This window comes from Sciurus vulgaris (genome assembly GCF_902686455.1).
Source record: "Sciurus vulgaris genome assembly, chromosome: 8".
Classification (NCBI taxonomy): domain Eukaryota; kingdom Metazoa; phylum Chordata; class Mammalia; order Rodentia; family Sciuridae; genus Sciurus; species Sciurus vulgaris.
In genome coordinates this window covers 98,586,522-98,603,214 of record NC_136468.1, presented here as the reverse complement: position 1 = coordinate 98,603,214, position 16,693 = coordinate 98,586,522, and the positions used below count along the sequence as shown (strand labels likewise).

Here is a 16,693-nt window from a genome sequence, read left to right as displayed (position 1 = left end):
TCATTTTGATATGCTGGATTTTATTACTTTTAAAAATTGTACAAAGAGCACATGTGCATGAGTTAAAAAACACAAGGGAAATGTAGGGTGTTAAAAAAGAAATACAAAAGAAATCTGAGACATGAAACAAACAAAATTCCATCCTGTGAATTGAAATAAAAGGTATTTCACTTACTACAAAAGTGTTATTTCAACATATTAAGAAGTCTTTTGATTAGGATACAGCACACGACTTTCCTTCAATTATTCATTGACAGGTCAGACTCAGTCTCACTGAACAGAGGAAGAATCATGACAAGACCTGGCTGGCCACAGGCAGGAGACTGAATGTGTATGGATGTGGGAAAATGTCCGTGAGGTATCACCATAAATAAATGTTTACTAGCTGTTCGACAAAGTCAGCAGTGGATGTCGCCATTTCACTATCAATAGGGAGACCCAAATCCATCTTTTTCCCTTGGATGACTTCAGTGAGGGTTCTTCACACTTAGGAAAGGAGTGAAGACAATCAGGTTGAGGTATGGTGTTAAAAGGCAAAATGCTATGTTGCCTCCTATCTTCCTAACAGGGTCTATACCGAAGACAGACTCCAATACAGGCGTATAAAGGACATGGGTGTGGCCACACCTAAAGTTATTTTAAAGCATTTTAGAACTATTCAGGTATCCACACATTGGCCTCCTATCTACCTTGATGTGTGGAGAGAAGGGTCTGATGTATGCTAGGAGCCACCAATGCAGGCACAGGTCTCCTCCACCAGGAACCTGGCTGCCTCTGCTGCCCAGACTGCCGCTGGCCAGCTTTGTAGGGACTCGTATTCCATCCACTACTTTTTCCTTTTATGGTGCAATATTTAGGAGGAGGTCTGGTACAACTTACTCACTATTTATTTGTCTTCTATTTGTGAGGCTGAAATGAATTTTTTTTGAGGAGCTGAAGGGGTTTAACAATGTGTTCTGCCCCGGAGCTGTCAAAGTCCAGCAGCTTCTATTTCAGAAGTTACAAAATCTTTGAGGGACATCCCCATTCAGGGCTATAGTGGCCCCTGGTGCCATATTGCCTGGGTCTGAGGTTGGCACTCCCCTTATAGCTGTGTAACTTCGGACAAATCCTCACCCACTGTTCCCTCAAATGTGACACAGTGGTAATATCATGGGTTGCTCTCCTCAGAACACAAAAAGGTTAATGCTTGAAATTAAAACAATGTTTGGCATAAGGATATTCTGACTAAATATAGAGATGTGAATCTCTCCTTTTTCTTTGGAGATTTGGAACTCTGAGATATTTTCCACTTCACAAATTTACACCTATGCAGAAAATGTTCAAAAATTTTACATACTGAAATGTGACTACTGACTTCATGTAAATATGATGAGTCTGGCTATATACTTGTACTCATATTCTCTGAATCTGCTCAAACAAAATGCTCTTGGTTTAACCACTTTGTTCTTAAAGTTTCATTTTCAAACACTTACTTTCATAAAGCAGAACTCAGAGTTCTAAAAGCGGTTTTTCACTGTCCTGTTTTTCCTCAGCTTCTTCTTCAGATCCTATGTGGTACAGAAGGAAAAGTGAAAAAACTCTCATTCCATTAAAGAACAGTTTTATTATAATATAGACACACAAATTCTTAAATGAAAGACACATTTGTTTAATTCTAGAGAGATTTAGGTTAACTGCTATCTTCAAATTTTACTTTATTTCTTTCAGGAGGAGAACTAAAATATAATTTACGACTTGCACTAAGTTGGCAAAATAGATTTCATTTATGTGCTAGTGAAAATATTAATATGCCAAAAATTGTTTTCAACTGCCATTGTTCTTCCACCTGTTTACATATAATGCCTGAGCTGTGGTTCAAAGAATTTGATCACTGTACCAGGCGAGTGAGAGAGCAGCGTGGTGGGCTCCTGAGGATTAGGGAGATCCCTAATGGTTCCTATGCTGCTGCCAGTGATCACTATTAGCTACCTGGTGGGAATCGATGTCTCATGAGTCTCAATTACTCATACAATTGACCCAGCCGTTCCACTCTGCAATTCTTTCCTTAGGATTGGTTCCTGGGGAATAATACTTACTATTCATTATGTGGATTTTTTTTTTCTCTAACAATTAGAAAACAAACCTAAATGCTTCAGAATGTAAGAAAGGTTAAATAGTTATATTTACATGGAACACCTTACCTCTAGGTAAAAGTATGGTTCTATATAGTTTATGAAAACACGTAAAAAGCATGTGCATTAAGGCAAAATCAAATGTAATTAAAAAATAAATAAAGCTCTGTATGCCATACAATTACATTTGATAAAATTAAAAAGGCAAATACTAATGTACAAATGAGAAAGAGTAGAAGGTAACCACATGAATTTTTCACATTTGAAAAGATATTCCAAAATTTGTGCAATACAACATAAAGGGACTTCATAAATCTCACGTTCTCATTTTAAAAGCAGGGCAGCATGAGAAAAGGATGTGAAACTATACACACAACTAGAAAGAAACAAGTTAAACTGTGAGTTGTGATACTATGTTTGAAGGATCAGTGAGTTTTAGTAGTTTTCAACCTCTATATAAAAGCGTGTATTTATTCTATGAACAGGAAAAAGAAACAGAAAAAGGGGGTGTAGAAAACCAACTCGGCATGTTAGGGATGCAATCTATTCACACATAAAGGTGGTGCCCTGCCTCAGCTGGCCTTTAATCTGTGAGAGAGTACACTGTAAAGAGGACTCTCATAAAGTCTCACAGTTCAAGTGGAAAGCGGGGCAAGAGAAATAAAGCTAGAGTGGTTAAAAGGCTTTGGTTTCCAGCCCATTAAGCTGCTGTAAATCATGGAGACACAGGGTGGTTTAACTGCCTCCTTGTGTTGAAAAGAGTCAGAAAGAGGGTCGGATCAATTCTTCCTGTTCCCAGGCTCATTTTCCAACTGCCAGACCAACAGTATGTAAACCACAATGAGTGGTCCTGTCATGGTATTACCTGGGAATCCTAAATAAAGCTCCATTCTTAATTAAAATTTAACTACATGTATCTTTACATATTTTAAAAGAACCTCTGGCTATGGTCTAGTGGGGGGCGTCAATAAAACCTCTCCATGAAAAGCACCTGTAAAAGTTGGCAAAATGGACAAAACTTAAAAGCATTTCACCCTCTGGAATTGACTGAGGCATATACAACTGGAGACCGGTTTATGTGTGAAAACAGCAGAATTCAAGAACAACTGTGCTGCTCCTGTCTGAGCTGCTCCTGTTCCTCCCCCTGTGCTCATCACCTGGCTCAATGGCATGGAGGTTCTGGGGACTGGCAGCAAAGCCATCCAGGTGAGAGAAGCTCACTTAGTTTGGAGTGGGAGCCATGCTTATGGCCAGCAGTACTGATGGAAAATCCCAGAAAGCAGGCAGGGCAGCTGCTTTGCTAGTCAGAAGTTATGGTCAGGGTTGACACAAGCATATGCTTGGCTGGATCTTTTCACATGCATAGGGGAGACCCAAGAGAGCTCAAGCTGGCAAGACACCTGAGCTATGAGCATCCTCAGAGAACACACAAAGTCTCAGCAAAAACAAAAACCTGTGTGAGACCTGAAAACAGCCTGAACTTGGAATGGGCCACTCAAACCACTGGCATTTTCATCTGGCAGAGGATGGAAGCCTTAATCCAGGTACTTGAGCATGAACTCTGTCCAGTCACTGGCTACCTCCAAGCTCTGCAGACACAGGGGACCCGTAGAAAGCTCGGCTTTAAAAACAAACCAAGACTTAAAAAGAAAAGAAAAGCAAGTAAATAAAAAACTGAGAAAAGTCAGATGTAGCCACATTCACTAGGGAATACAATTTCATGAATAATTTACTAAACAAAGGTACAAAAAGCAACAACAACCTTTTTGGGGGAAAATGAGAATCCAGAGTTGCAACAATATATTTTCAACAAATTACTTTTCAACAAAAGACATACAGAGAATTAGCAAGCATGAACATTCTAAAAAAACATCAAAGCAAACCATCTCTGAGTAACTCCAAATAATGTACTTAGCAAGAAAACATCAAAGCAGTATTTACAAATATCTTCAAAGAAATACACAGAATCAATTCAAATAACAAAAGGAGACCAATAAAGTAGAGGAAGGGGGTTGAGAGGAACAGAGGGGAGAGGGAATGAGGAGGTATTGGGGGAAAAATGTACAAAATTATGCTATGTCTCTGTACAAATACACTACAATGAATATAGTTTTCATATGTAATTATAATGTACTAATTGAAATAATAATAAAAAACAGAAGAATTAGTTGAGCAAGTGCTTCAGAGAACAGTGGCAAGGGAAAGAGAAGGTACAGGAGAATAAGATTGAGCAAATTATGCTATGAACATGTACAAATATGGTGTAATGAATCCCATTATTGTGTATAATTATAATGCACCAATAAAAATATAAAAACAGATTCTCAAGAAAGAAAAATAAATGAACAAAATTTTTTTTTAAATTCTGGAGTAAAAAAATAATCAAGTGTAATGATATATTTGGGAGTCAAGAAAATATTCAAGACAGCAGAGGAACTGGCATACATGAAGATGGACTGGTGAAATGATCCATTCTGGGACAGGGAGAGTAAAAGACTGAAGAAAAATTCAAAAGCGTTTAGAGACCTGTGCTAAACATCAAGCATACAAATATATGGGTACTGGGAGTCCAAGAAGAAGAAAATAAAATCTAGAAAATGTTTGAAGAAATAATGGCCAAAATTTCCTAAATTTTGAGACATAATAAATCTATATATTTAATAAGCTAAAGGAATAGGAATTAGGACATATACAAAGAGATTCACATATATATCATTCCAAAACCGCTGAAAACCAAGGAATATGTGAAAATGTATATATGGTACATCAAAGTTTATGAGACATTAGTAAAGCAATGTCTGTAGGAAAAAATGTATGGTTTCAAATGACTATATGAGAAAAGGAAGTTTTCAAATCAATCATAAAAATAATCTACTTTAAAAAGTAGAAAGAGTAAGCTGAACTCAATCCAAGAACATTCAAGGAAATAAAAAAATTTGACTTGACACATTCATGGCCAACTGATTTTTAACAAATGGGCCTAAATATATGAAAATTAATTCAAAATGTACCATAACTTTAATTAAAAGAGAAAATGCTATAAAACCTTCTAGACAAAAACATAGGAGAAAAATCTTCATGATGCATAGTTAAGGTAGAGTTCTTAGCTATAACCTCAAATGTACTAACCATTTACATTAAAAACTTGTACTTCAAAATACCACATGAAAATGTGAAAACAAAATGTAGACAAACATTTGCAAATTATATATATTTGATAAAGGACTTTTATCTAATGTATAAAGAACTCATACAGCTCGATAATAAGAAGTTGAAAAATCTCAAAATACAGACTTCTCCAAAGAAGATATATGATAAATATGTAATAGGAAAGTGGAAAAGATCTCAGTGTCATTAGGGACATTAAGTTAAACCCCATGAGATAGCACTTTACCTCTGTTAGTCTGGCTACAATAAAAAAGACAGATGATACTAAGTGTTAGTGATGATATGGAGAAACTGAAACCCATAGATGTTGCTGGAACGAATGTATAATAGTACAATCACATTGAAGAATAGTTCAACAATTTCTTAAAGTTAAATCCTTAGAAATCCATTCAAGAAAAATAACAATAAATTCACATAAATGTGAGTTACTCGTGACAGTCCCAACTGGAAATAAGTCAGATGTTCATTAACTGGAAAACAAGCAATATGTTGTATAGCCACACTATGGAAGAGTATCCAGCCATAAAAGAGAACAAACTACTGATATGTTCTACAACATAACTGGTCCTCAAAAACTTTACACTAAGCCCAAAAAAAAAAAAGCTGAATGTAAAAACTACATATAGTATAAACACATTTATATGAACTGCCAGAAAATATAAATCTGTCAAGACAGAAAGCAGATCTGCGGCTACTTAGAACTAGAAGCAAAGGCAGGGGTTAACAGCAAATGGGCATGAAAGAAGTTTTTCTAGTGATAAAATTTTCTAAAATTATCTTGTGATATTGATGGAAAAACCATACATTTACTAAAAATCATGCAATTATACATTCACAAAGGAAGGATTTTATAGCATGAAAATTATGCCTCTATAGAGTTTCTTAAAATTAATGTTTTTGAATGTCTATCACAATGAGTTTTCAATGTTTTAAAATTTCAAAATTTTAAAGATGGGAAAGAACTGTGCTTTAAATCTATTCACTACACATAATGTGATCATAGGACTGATGATCTGAACAAGAAAACTTCTGAGACAAAAGGGATCCTAATAATCACCCTAGGGGACAGGAAAGGCGAGGCTCCACAGGCAAACCAGAATGTATGATCACCCCTGGTTGGCATTAAACTGGTATTTAAATGCTTTTATCTAAACCTGCTTAGAACAGATTACATTATGCAACTGAGCTATTCCACATTTTAAACTGGTCTTTCCATGAGTTAGGAGGTGAATAATTCTGTCCTTAGTATCACGCTTGGTTCATTCCATCTCTCTGACTACATATGACATCTTCAATCCTGTCATCCAAAGAACACTGTGCTTTCTTGTTCTTTCCATTTAATTCACAGGTTTTAGGACATGGTTAGCAAGCCTGCACACAAATTACTTTTCTAGACTTTAAATGTACATCTACTAAAATGAGCTAATATCCTAATTTACGGGAATCTAAAATTGAAGTTGATCAGTAACAAGGAAAAATGCTAACATTTTTATGTGTGGCACCACAATTTTTTTTTTTTTCATTTTTCTCCAACCTTTCAACAGTTATAAATTTAATGTGCCAGGTACTACGTTAAATGCGGAGTAAAAAAAAAAAAAAAAAAAGAAAGGGAAAGGCAAGACAAGCCTTTCAGATGCCCCCATGGCTATCAGGGTGGGCAGTAGTTCTGGATCAGGGAAAACAGCAGCTTAGAAATTCAGCTCCAAAAGACTTTCTGATATTTTAGCTACTGGCATAATAAAAAGAGTGTTCTTTATTTAGGCACATTAACTCTAGTAATAATTTTCATTTCTAATTATTTCCTGAATCAAACAGGCAATGCAAAAAACAATATAGCAAGGCCTCAGAGTATTCCTCCTCGCCCACCACTACTAATCTGTGTTTTATCTTGAACAAAGCAGCCACCCAGTGGAACACTATGAAAATGTTTTGCTTCTTGTTCAGATTTATAATCCAGTGAAACAGTAATGCCCTCTTAGGACCACTAGGTGGTGTCAAATGTCACAGGCAGAACAATGGAAAGTTTGATGGGGAGGGAATGCCTGAGATGAAATTCCTTATGTTTTTAAGAAGAAACAGTAGAACTGAGAAACTGCATTAGCCTTAGAAAAATAATTAGCTAACAAGTTGAAATAGTCTTAGAAAAAGTACAATGGCATGAAATACATTATGAGCTTCCCTATTTTTTTTAAAAGAATGAGTTCTATGATAAAATATCAGAAACAACACTTAATTAGGTTGTAAAAAGATTAATACTTAATTTTAATTACTATTGTCTCAGAAACAGATTTTCTGCTAATCCGTATCTGTATCTCAGGTGGATTTGTGGTTTTGCATTTTATACTACTTTTAGATCCCACACGTATAGTCTACAATATTAGTTATTTGAAGTTCCTCTAATACGCTGTTATTTCACATTGCCATGCCTCCCATTCATGTAGCTTTCTGTAGGGAGTCTGTTTTATTGTACTGTGTGTTTAAAATATTCATTGTGTTGGATGTTGGAAATACAGTTAAGTAGATTCTAAACTAAGCTGATATCCCATTGTAGAAACAAACCTGGTCACAGCTGAAAACAGTGCAGACAGCATAAGATGACAGGGCTTGGGTAGAGGTCCCAAAGACCAGGCAAAGGACACCCTAACCAAGACTGCTGGGAGCAATAGGGTGGGTAGAGAAAGGTATGTAGAGGTTGTACAAGTCTTAGGAACATGTGGGAGAGACAGGACATGGAGAATATTGAGAGAAGATGCAACACAGCATTTTCAGAAAAGTTATAAACACAAGAGGTGGTAAATGAGGTGAGAGGTTGGACAACTGAGTAAGAGGGCTAACAGAGGTGCTTTCTGCCAAGATCTGAGTCTATTTACTTATGAGTCCTTTATGCCACTGAAAGCTTTTGGACAGGGGACTAACATGATCATTTCTGTGTTTGCATAAATACTGAAAGGCTGTAGACGTCAGCAGTTATGAACATGGACTCTAGCAGTGGAGCCTGGGTTCAAATTAGAGCTCTCCCTCTTATCTGTGCGATGCTGGGCAACTGCTTCCATTCTCTGTGCCTCAATTTTCTTACCTCCACACTGGGAATAATCAGAGTCTTACATCATAGAATGGTTACGAGGAGGAAATGAGTGAATTTCAGTAAAGACCTGGGACCTGTAGTGTTAGCAACTTTGAAAATACTTTTAATTGTGGCAAAATACATTTAAGTTAAAATGTGACATTTTAGCTCTTTGAAAATATACCACTCTGGGCTTTAAGTATATCCACCTGTTGTGCAACCATTACCACCATGGATTCCACAGGTTCCTTAGTCTCTGGCAACCACTGTTTTTTTGTCTCTGTGAACTTGAGTACTCTAGATACCTCAACAAAGCAATATTATATGCTATTTGTCCTTATATGTCTAGCTTACTACATTTAGCATAAAGTGTTCAAGGTTCATAAATGTCAGAGCATTTGTCAGAAATTTGTTCCTTTTTACGGCTAAGTAACATTTCATTGGATATATTTATCATATTTTGTTTATCCATTTATCTGCTGGTAGCCATTTGAGTTGTTTCTTCCTTTGGTTACTATGAATTATGCTGCTCTGTAAATAAGAGAACAGATATGATTGTGCTTCTGCTTTCATTGTTTTGGATACAGATTCAGAGGTGTAATAGTTGAGCTAACTCTATGTTCACTTTTTTGAGGAAACATCATCTTGCCTCCTACAGGAACTATACCATTTTCCATTCCCAAATGCAATGTATAAGGATTCAAATTTCATTATGTCTTCACCAACATTTCTGTGTGTGTGTGTGTGTGTGTGTGTGTGTGTGTTTTAATATATGTAGTAGTCATCCTAAAAGGTAGAGTATCTCATTGTGGTTTTGATTTCCATTTTTCTAATGATCAGTGATATTAAGCATCTTTTCATGTGCTTATTAGCCATCTGTATATATTCATAGGGAAATATCTATTTAAGACCTTTCCCCATTTAGTCAAGGTTGTTTTTTGGTTTTTGAGGGCCCCTGTTACGAGCACTCTGGTGGTTTGTTAGTGGGGGAAAAAAGGAGACATGGAGAGAGAAGTTGTGGCAGAAGCTGAAGCCAGGAATGCTCTACTGGGATTGAAGCTGCCAGGAAGTGATATGATGGAAATAAGATGATGGAGGCAGAAAAAAAGGAGGATCACACATTTTTATGAATAAGAAGATGTCAGCCAGAAGAAGGTGAGGAGTCCCCGAAGGCTCTATTTCTGACTTGGATACCTGGTGGACAGAGCTGCCATTCTCAGCCATGGACAGTCCTACAGGAAGGATGGTTTAGGGATAAAAGACAATGAATTGAATATCAGGAACTTTTCCCTTGTCTGCCTGTCTTCTGAGATAAAGATCACAAGTCACAATATCTATGTCATTCCACAGATTTCATTTTTAGATCTCTGTGTCTCACCACTGGTATCACGTAAGATCACGTTTCACTTATTGTCATATCCTGGTATGCTAAATGTTTGCTAATTGTATTGAGAAACAGGGTAGTGAGAGGGAGGGAGGGCAGCAGAGCTTTTAGCTGACAGATAAAAACAAAAAGGGTAATCAAATTTTTACCTGCTTCAGATTCAGGAGGGGAATAAAACTGACCATCAGAAAGACCAGCAGGTATGAGGGCTGCCCTCTCCGACGCATCCTGAACTATCAGGAGCCCTGGAAAAGAAGAAATTCAGATCTGTGAATGTGTCACCTTCCTGGTAGGTACTTGGTAAAATTAAGTATTATAAAATGGTATTATTACTGTATTTTTAAGTCTTAGATAATAGAGGTATTTTCAGAATCTTTCAACCAAAAAATATGTTTCATTAATAAACTATGAACCAATACTGTAAAGACAGAAAATAAAGTAGCTTAAAAAAACTGCTTCATTTATTCCTGGGAGTCTTCAAATCAGTATTTAGAGCATCTTTCCCTTCATAATTCCCATGTCCCTACAAAATCAGCACCAACCTCAAAATCAAACACAAGTGAAATCAAAGCCCAATCAGTCTGTATGAATGGTCCACCATCTTCATATGGTTAGAGAAATGCCAGAAGTCAAGCATAATACCTAGCTGGCTTTTTATAAGTATGTAAAAAGAAATAGAGGTGATTAAGAAATATCTATGTGAAAAAAGATCTGCACACAAAAGAAGGGCAATAAAAAGCAAGGGGAAGAGAAAGAAGATCCAGAACACTAACACACAACAAAGAACACCCAACAATTCATGACTTTGGCTGAAAATTGAGTGAATATTAGGAGACATGGGAGGAAGCACCCAGGCAGCAGATGCCAGGTACATGTATCTTCTCTGCTACTGACAATGAAAGCAATGCTGTTTTCAAAATCTAATGAATTCTGTGTTCAGTTTTATTAGATGCTGTGGAATTGATTCAATCACATAACCATTCAAGCCTCAGTTATATTAAAAGTTCACGATTCAATTCAGTTTGATGATTATATTCAGTTCAAACACTTTTCCTTATATTCTTTAGCTATAACTATTCCTTCTCCATACTTGAACTATAATTCTTTTCTCATAGGGTTTTTTTTTTTTTTTTTTTTTTTGCTAAAGAGATTTTCCAAAATGAAACTCTGCAAAGTTATTTTTCATTCTGTAATTTTCTGAAACTATAATCATGCCTAATTTTCTGTAAGATACAAGATTTTTTCCTTACGAGGCAGGGCATGTTGAGCCACATGATGGAAAAGGGCAACAAGGCAGATCTGGAAACAGCATGAGAGTCTGACTTAAGCTTGGCTCTTTCAACTCAGAGCAGTAGACAGGGCACGTGAGATTCCACAAAGACATCGTGTGAAGAAGAATCCCAGCCCAATAATGAACTGTACGGCTCAACAGTACATCTGCCCTTTCTATTCAACATCCTGGCACACTCAACACCAAGCAGTGAGATAAGAGTTTCAGCAGGACTCAGGAGTACACCACGCTAGCTGTCACCTGAAAAGGCTGAACTCTGCTCTGGCTGGAGTTTTCCCCCTCACAACTCCATCTGCATCATTATGATCCCACTCCAAGCCTTCGCTGTTTTAATTATACCTGGCCCATCATAGGCTACCACCTGCTGTATGTATAGAATTATGACACTCTGGAGAATCAGAGACTGTGGAAAATTGCTGCTTCAGTTCACTTAAAATTGGTTGAAAATTTCTACCCCTAAACAGGATAGTTCCATTTATATGAACAAAATGTTTAGTGTTATATGATGGTTATTAATAGTGAGAAAGGCCAATCTCCCAAGCAAAATGAGGTGGTGCCTATTCTTTTAAGATTTCATTAATGAGATTTTCCAAAATGAAACCATATGCAAAGCAACTGTTTCTTGAACAACTATTTGGCCAGTGTTCATATTTTCTCCCAGGAGAAGCCCGACCCAACAGCCAGAAAGAGGAGTCACTTCCTATTACCATCCTCTCAAGTACCCAACTCTTCTCTCCATTTTGATGTAGCCACTGAAGAACAGAGAGGCTGTGACTGCCTCACTGAACCCACTCAAGGTTCCCCTCACATCCAGAAGCCACATACTCTCCCTTGTGACTTGGTACTGAGCTAGTCTCTGGAGGCTGACTTTCATAGAAACTTACTGTTTTCTTCTTCTGCTTCTTGAGGTAACACTTTGAAATCCAGGAACCATGTCTCGATCCAAGCGAGGATGAATGAAATGATGGGCAGCACATAGCCAAACGCCCCTTGGGAGAAAAGCTGGAAGAACAGATGTGACCAGGAGAAGGGATGCAGTCACCATCAGCTCACACTGGGAAATGAGGCTTCATCAGTGCAGAGGACAATGGTACAGGAAAAGGGGGAGGCCATACCTTTGAAAGGATCACTTTCGCTAGTAAAAAGGCACTGGTCACTGCTGTTGTCAACTGCAAGACACAATGCAGCAGTGCTCAAATTAGACATGTTTCACTGTAAGAGACTCGGCTAAGCCAGGAACAGGTAGTACTTGAAAAACCTGTGCCTGGCCTGACTCCTTCCACATTATTCTATATCTGTTCCCCACACCCAGACTAGGGCAAAATAGGCTTATACACAGCACACAGTTGCCCCAACTAGCTGCTTATGTAATTTCTTCCCCCAAGTTTTAGCAGATTGATATGCTGTAAAACTATGCTTTCTCTACCAGAAGTTACAATATTCAGTCACATACAATAAAGGATTAGTGAAAATACAGAGACAGGGCTTTTTGTAGGGGTTAAGAAGCCCAGAGCAATACCACCATACCAAAGTCTTGTCATTTCACTTCCAATTAATATTTTTAGCATGATGAAACCTGACCAAAGTGAATGCTAACAGTAGTATGAATGACAGAATGGAGACCATGGAACATCAAGGATCTTGCTTAGTAAGTGTTAACAAGTTGTAGGCAGGTGCATGTGTGCACATGTACACGTGTGCGTATGCACACCCACACATCCCATACAGAGTGAGCTCTTTGGGAGAGGAGATGCTTCACACCCTAACACTGATTTACTTTACAGGATAGCACTAAGTGCTCTTTAGGTACCAGCTAACTTCTCCTCTTCCTAGGACTCTCTTTGCAAATGTTTCAAACATAAATTCAAAACAGTAAAATGAATTTGGTAAATCAGATATATCCTTAAAAAATAATTTGAAAGTGTATGTTGAAGATACTTTCTTATAACTCCCATTGCATGTCTGTATGTCAATCACTTTTCTAAAATAAACACTGAGACAGATGGTCTGACACACTAGTCTACATCATGGAAACTCTAGAATAGAATGTTCCAAGCGGGGCTGTTAGAGAATTTGGGAATATGCAATCATCACAGCTAGTGTGACATGAGCTAGAGTATTTGGGAAAGGGAAGCAATTGTACACAGACTGTCAGCTACATCCCTCAAATGAGAGCTTCTGGATTAACCTAGGTTCCGACCTCCATCCTGTGATGATGGGAGGGTTAAGAGGAGATGGCCCAGGCAGATATGGCCCTGGATAGACTTAGTCTACAGAAAGCAGCACAGCTCCTATTCCCACCAGGACAAACCAAAGTCCTCTAATGGCAGGGTTTTGGAATGTTCCTACGAAGTTCTCTCCAGCTTGAAAAGTTCAACATTCTTTTCCCCCTCACCCTCAATGTATTGAGGACATCTGTAGAAATGGCAAAAAACTTCAGGCAGAATTGCTTCTAACTTTTTTAACCTCTTAATGTTTAGTGAGGATGGACAGAATGTGTCCAAGCTCTGCCCTAGATGCCAAGGAAAGAGATTAGTAAAAACATCACTTCCTCATAAAGCTAGAGGCAACAGGAATGAGTTTGGAAGCTTATCCCTCCTCAATGGAGGAAGAGGGTAAAGGGGGGAGAAAGTGATTATCAAAATAAACAGAGATCAAATCTAAGCAGTTTCAACCATACAAAGAATTTTCTAAATATTTCTGTGACAGAGGTTCCTGTCTTATCTCTTTTCTGCAACACGAGGCACAGGGCAGATATATGCTTGGCCAGTCATCATTCTTGGGCCTCTAGAGTCCCCATTTGGCTCAGCATCCTGGAGATAAAGCTGGTTACTCTTTAACATTGGAAAGAAGCCCTGGAGCATTAAACCTACTGAAGTGAGGGAGGAAGGGGACTCAGGAGGAGCTAATAAAATTCACCAGTGAAATTCCAGCTGGTTAAAACCCCATCTCTTCTTCCAGCTCAAGCCTGTTGTGCTCAGGCCTGGCCAGTAGCCCTGGAGGAGACGACAACTCAACATGGCACACTCACCGCTATTGCCCACCAATGGCGCAGTCTGCATACAGCATATGCGAGTATCAACACTTTAAATCGAAAAACTGCCAAAAGCTAGACCAAAAAAAAAATAAAGAAGACAAATTATTTAAAATACATACAATAAAATACATTTGAAAATGCATATTTTAAATACACCAGTCTAGTTCAACTGCAGATTGCCCCGAATGGGTACTGACTCCTAGAACAGCATGTGGGCCTACCCTAGATTCTGAAGTAAAGTAACCCAATTAAGGAATTAGATTAATTTTTCCTTAAGAAAAAAGGAGCAATCTAGAAAAGGAACAGCATTTTCATCAGGTTATCATGTAAGCAGGTAAATTTGCCTTTTAGAGACTAGAACATGGCAATGGGTTCTACTTCAGTTATATGTTCACATCTAAAACATGGCAATGACTCCTTCTGCCCTGTATTATCTGTGACTCATCTTTTCTTTCCTTGCAATGATTAGACAATTCCTTAGTAAGTAATTCAGGGAAAAGCAAATATGGTTTACATTCAAAGCAGAAAAAAATGGGATTAAATTTTAGGCCTATCTAAGGGAAATTTGCCTTTGGTTTTCGTCCTATTTATAAGGATTTATAAAACAAAACAAAAAAATACTCACGAATATATCAAAATAAGATGAGTAGTAGTCATACTGTACCACCTCCTTCTCTAATGTGTTCTCAATGCCTCCATTCACCTAGGAAAAAGAATTAATAAAAGCAAAAGGGAGGAGTAATTTACATGTGGAAATGAAACAAGAGTGAGGTTTCCTACGTACTTTCCTGGCAATCTCCTCAGAACCCAGAAATGTTCAAATATGGAAGAAAAGAACCCTCATAATTTTAATAGGAAAGGCTGAACAGCACTTCCCACTTCTTCAGTTCTGAGTTTATTCATGTAACAGATATAAATGTATGAGGAACAATGAATTTTTGTAGTTCCTACTTTAAATACTAAAATGTGATATTAAAAATAATATTTCCTCTGTTAAGATAAAGTCTTCAAGCATACATGTATGTGCTTTTAAAGAAGGCAATTCACATTTATTAGAGGCCTCCCTCACTTGAAGATCACTCTGTATAGTTTTTAGGTACTGGAAGGTCTAGGGTCCCCTGATCTTACAGCAAACATCCACGAGGACAGTTAGCAAGACACAGGAGAGAAGTGTAAAAATTCTTTCTTTATTTTTTTAATCTTTCTTTTTTTTTTTTTTTTTTTCTTTTTTGCTCCTGGCATTTTAAAATTCTAGACTCTTCATGCTAAGTGAAATAAGTCAATGCCAAAAAACCTAAAGGTCGAATGTTTTTGCTGATATGGAGGCTAATCCAAAATAAGGAAGAGAGAGGAAGAATGGAAATTCAATAGATTAGTCAAAGGGGCATGGATAAAGGAGGAAATAGGAAAAGGAAAGAGAGTGGAATGAACCTGACATAATTTTCCCATGTACATATATGAAAACACCACAGTGAATCCCACCATTGTGTACATGCACAAGAATGGGATCCTAACTAGAAATAAGATATACTCCATGTTTATGTAATTATATTGAAATGGATTCTGCTGTCATGGGTAACTAAGAAGAACCAATAAGAAAATAAAAAATAAAATTCTCTACTCTCATCAATTTACATATATAACTTAGATAACAAAATTGGAAACACACATGATAGAGTAAATGGTGAAAATCAAACCCAACACAATTAAACTTTCTGTCCTCTCCTAATTCTGCCATCAAAATGAATTTTAAATTAACAAGTTCAAAATTTTACAAATTAAACTATGGAGAATAAATATATTTTTTATCAAGTAAAGGAACATATGCCAGGCCACAGAGTACCAAACACGCTCTCTGTAATGACGAGAGCCCTGGACCAACCTGGTCAGAGGGAACTTGACAAGTAACATTAATTTCAAGTGTTTAATTCTAAACACAGTCCTGGCAAACAAATATAGATGCTCTGGAAAAGGACAAAACAAAGGGCAATTAACCAGGCAACTGGATAAGAGAGAAAAAATGAGGAATACCTTTGCAAGATTCCCTAATTTGTCTAATTAAAATAAATGTTGTCACAAGGAAAGGGCGGTCTAATTACCTTTCCATGAATTTGTTTTTGTTATCTAAGTGAAAACGAACCATAAACACTATTCTGTGCCTTAAAATCCCTCAAGGAGGTACTATAATTAGTACAGACTGACTTTGGACTTGCTTGGCTAAAAACTTTTATAAATGAATAGAACTAAAAACCTCAGCACACGAACAAATATTTACTAAAGACCAACCAACCATCTATTCTCACTGCTGTATCTCTCCAAACTAAGGAAATATTCCAATACCCAGAATATTAAGAGAAAGATTACTCTGAGTAGTCCATGGCAAAGAGGGCTTCAACCACAGTGACACCCCCACCTTTCATTCCCAAGACAGCAGGAATCAAAACTGTCAGTAGGGTTATGATAGGAGAAAAAGTTTTTCTCTGGTATCTGTTCACTTTAAAAAAGACCCTAACTTATGTTTTTCAATAAGATATTTAGGATTTATACCTTTAACCTTAACTTATACTCTAAATCCTTATTTCACAATCTTTGTCTAGCTCAAGGTATGTCAAATTGACTGACTATAGTTTCACAC

General features: G+C 37.2%; 1 protein-coding gene across 2 annotated transcripts in view; it reads right to left on the bottom strand.

Moving 5' to 3' along the window:
- Nucleotides 1–16,693, bottom strand: part of STARD3NL (STARD3 N-terminal like) — a 46,003-nt gene continuing 29,310 nt past the window's right edge. For both annotated transcript variants that reach the window (XM_079151767.1, XM_079151766.1), the window contains 7 exons: nucleotides 14,684–14,761; nucleotides 14,053–14,130; nucleotides 12,137–12,190; nucleotides 11,906–12,023; nucleotides 9,880–9,975; nucleotides 1,476–1,550; nucleotides 1–486 (listed from right to left, as the gene is read on the bottom strand). In XM_079151767.1, the coding sequence (XP_079007893.1) occupies nucleotides 1,492–1,550; nucleotides 9,880–9,975; nucleotides 11,906–12,023; nucleotides 12,137–12,190; nucleotides 14,053–14,130; nucleotides 14,684–14,761 (483 nt within the window). In that variant the 3' untranslated portion in view covers nucleotides 1–486; nucleotides 1,476–1,491. The remainder of the gene's footprint in view (nucleotides 487–1,475; nucleotides 1,551–9,879; nucleotides 9,976–11,905; nucleotides 12,024–12,136; nucleotides 12,191–14,052; nucleotides 14,131–14,683; nucleotides 14,762–16,693) is intronic.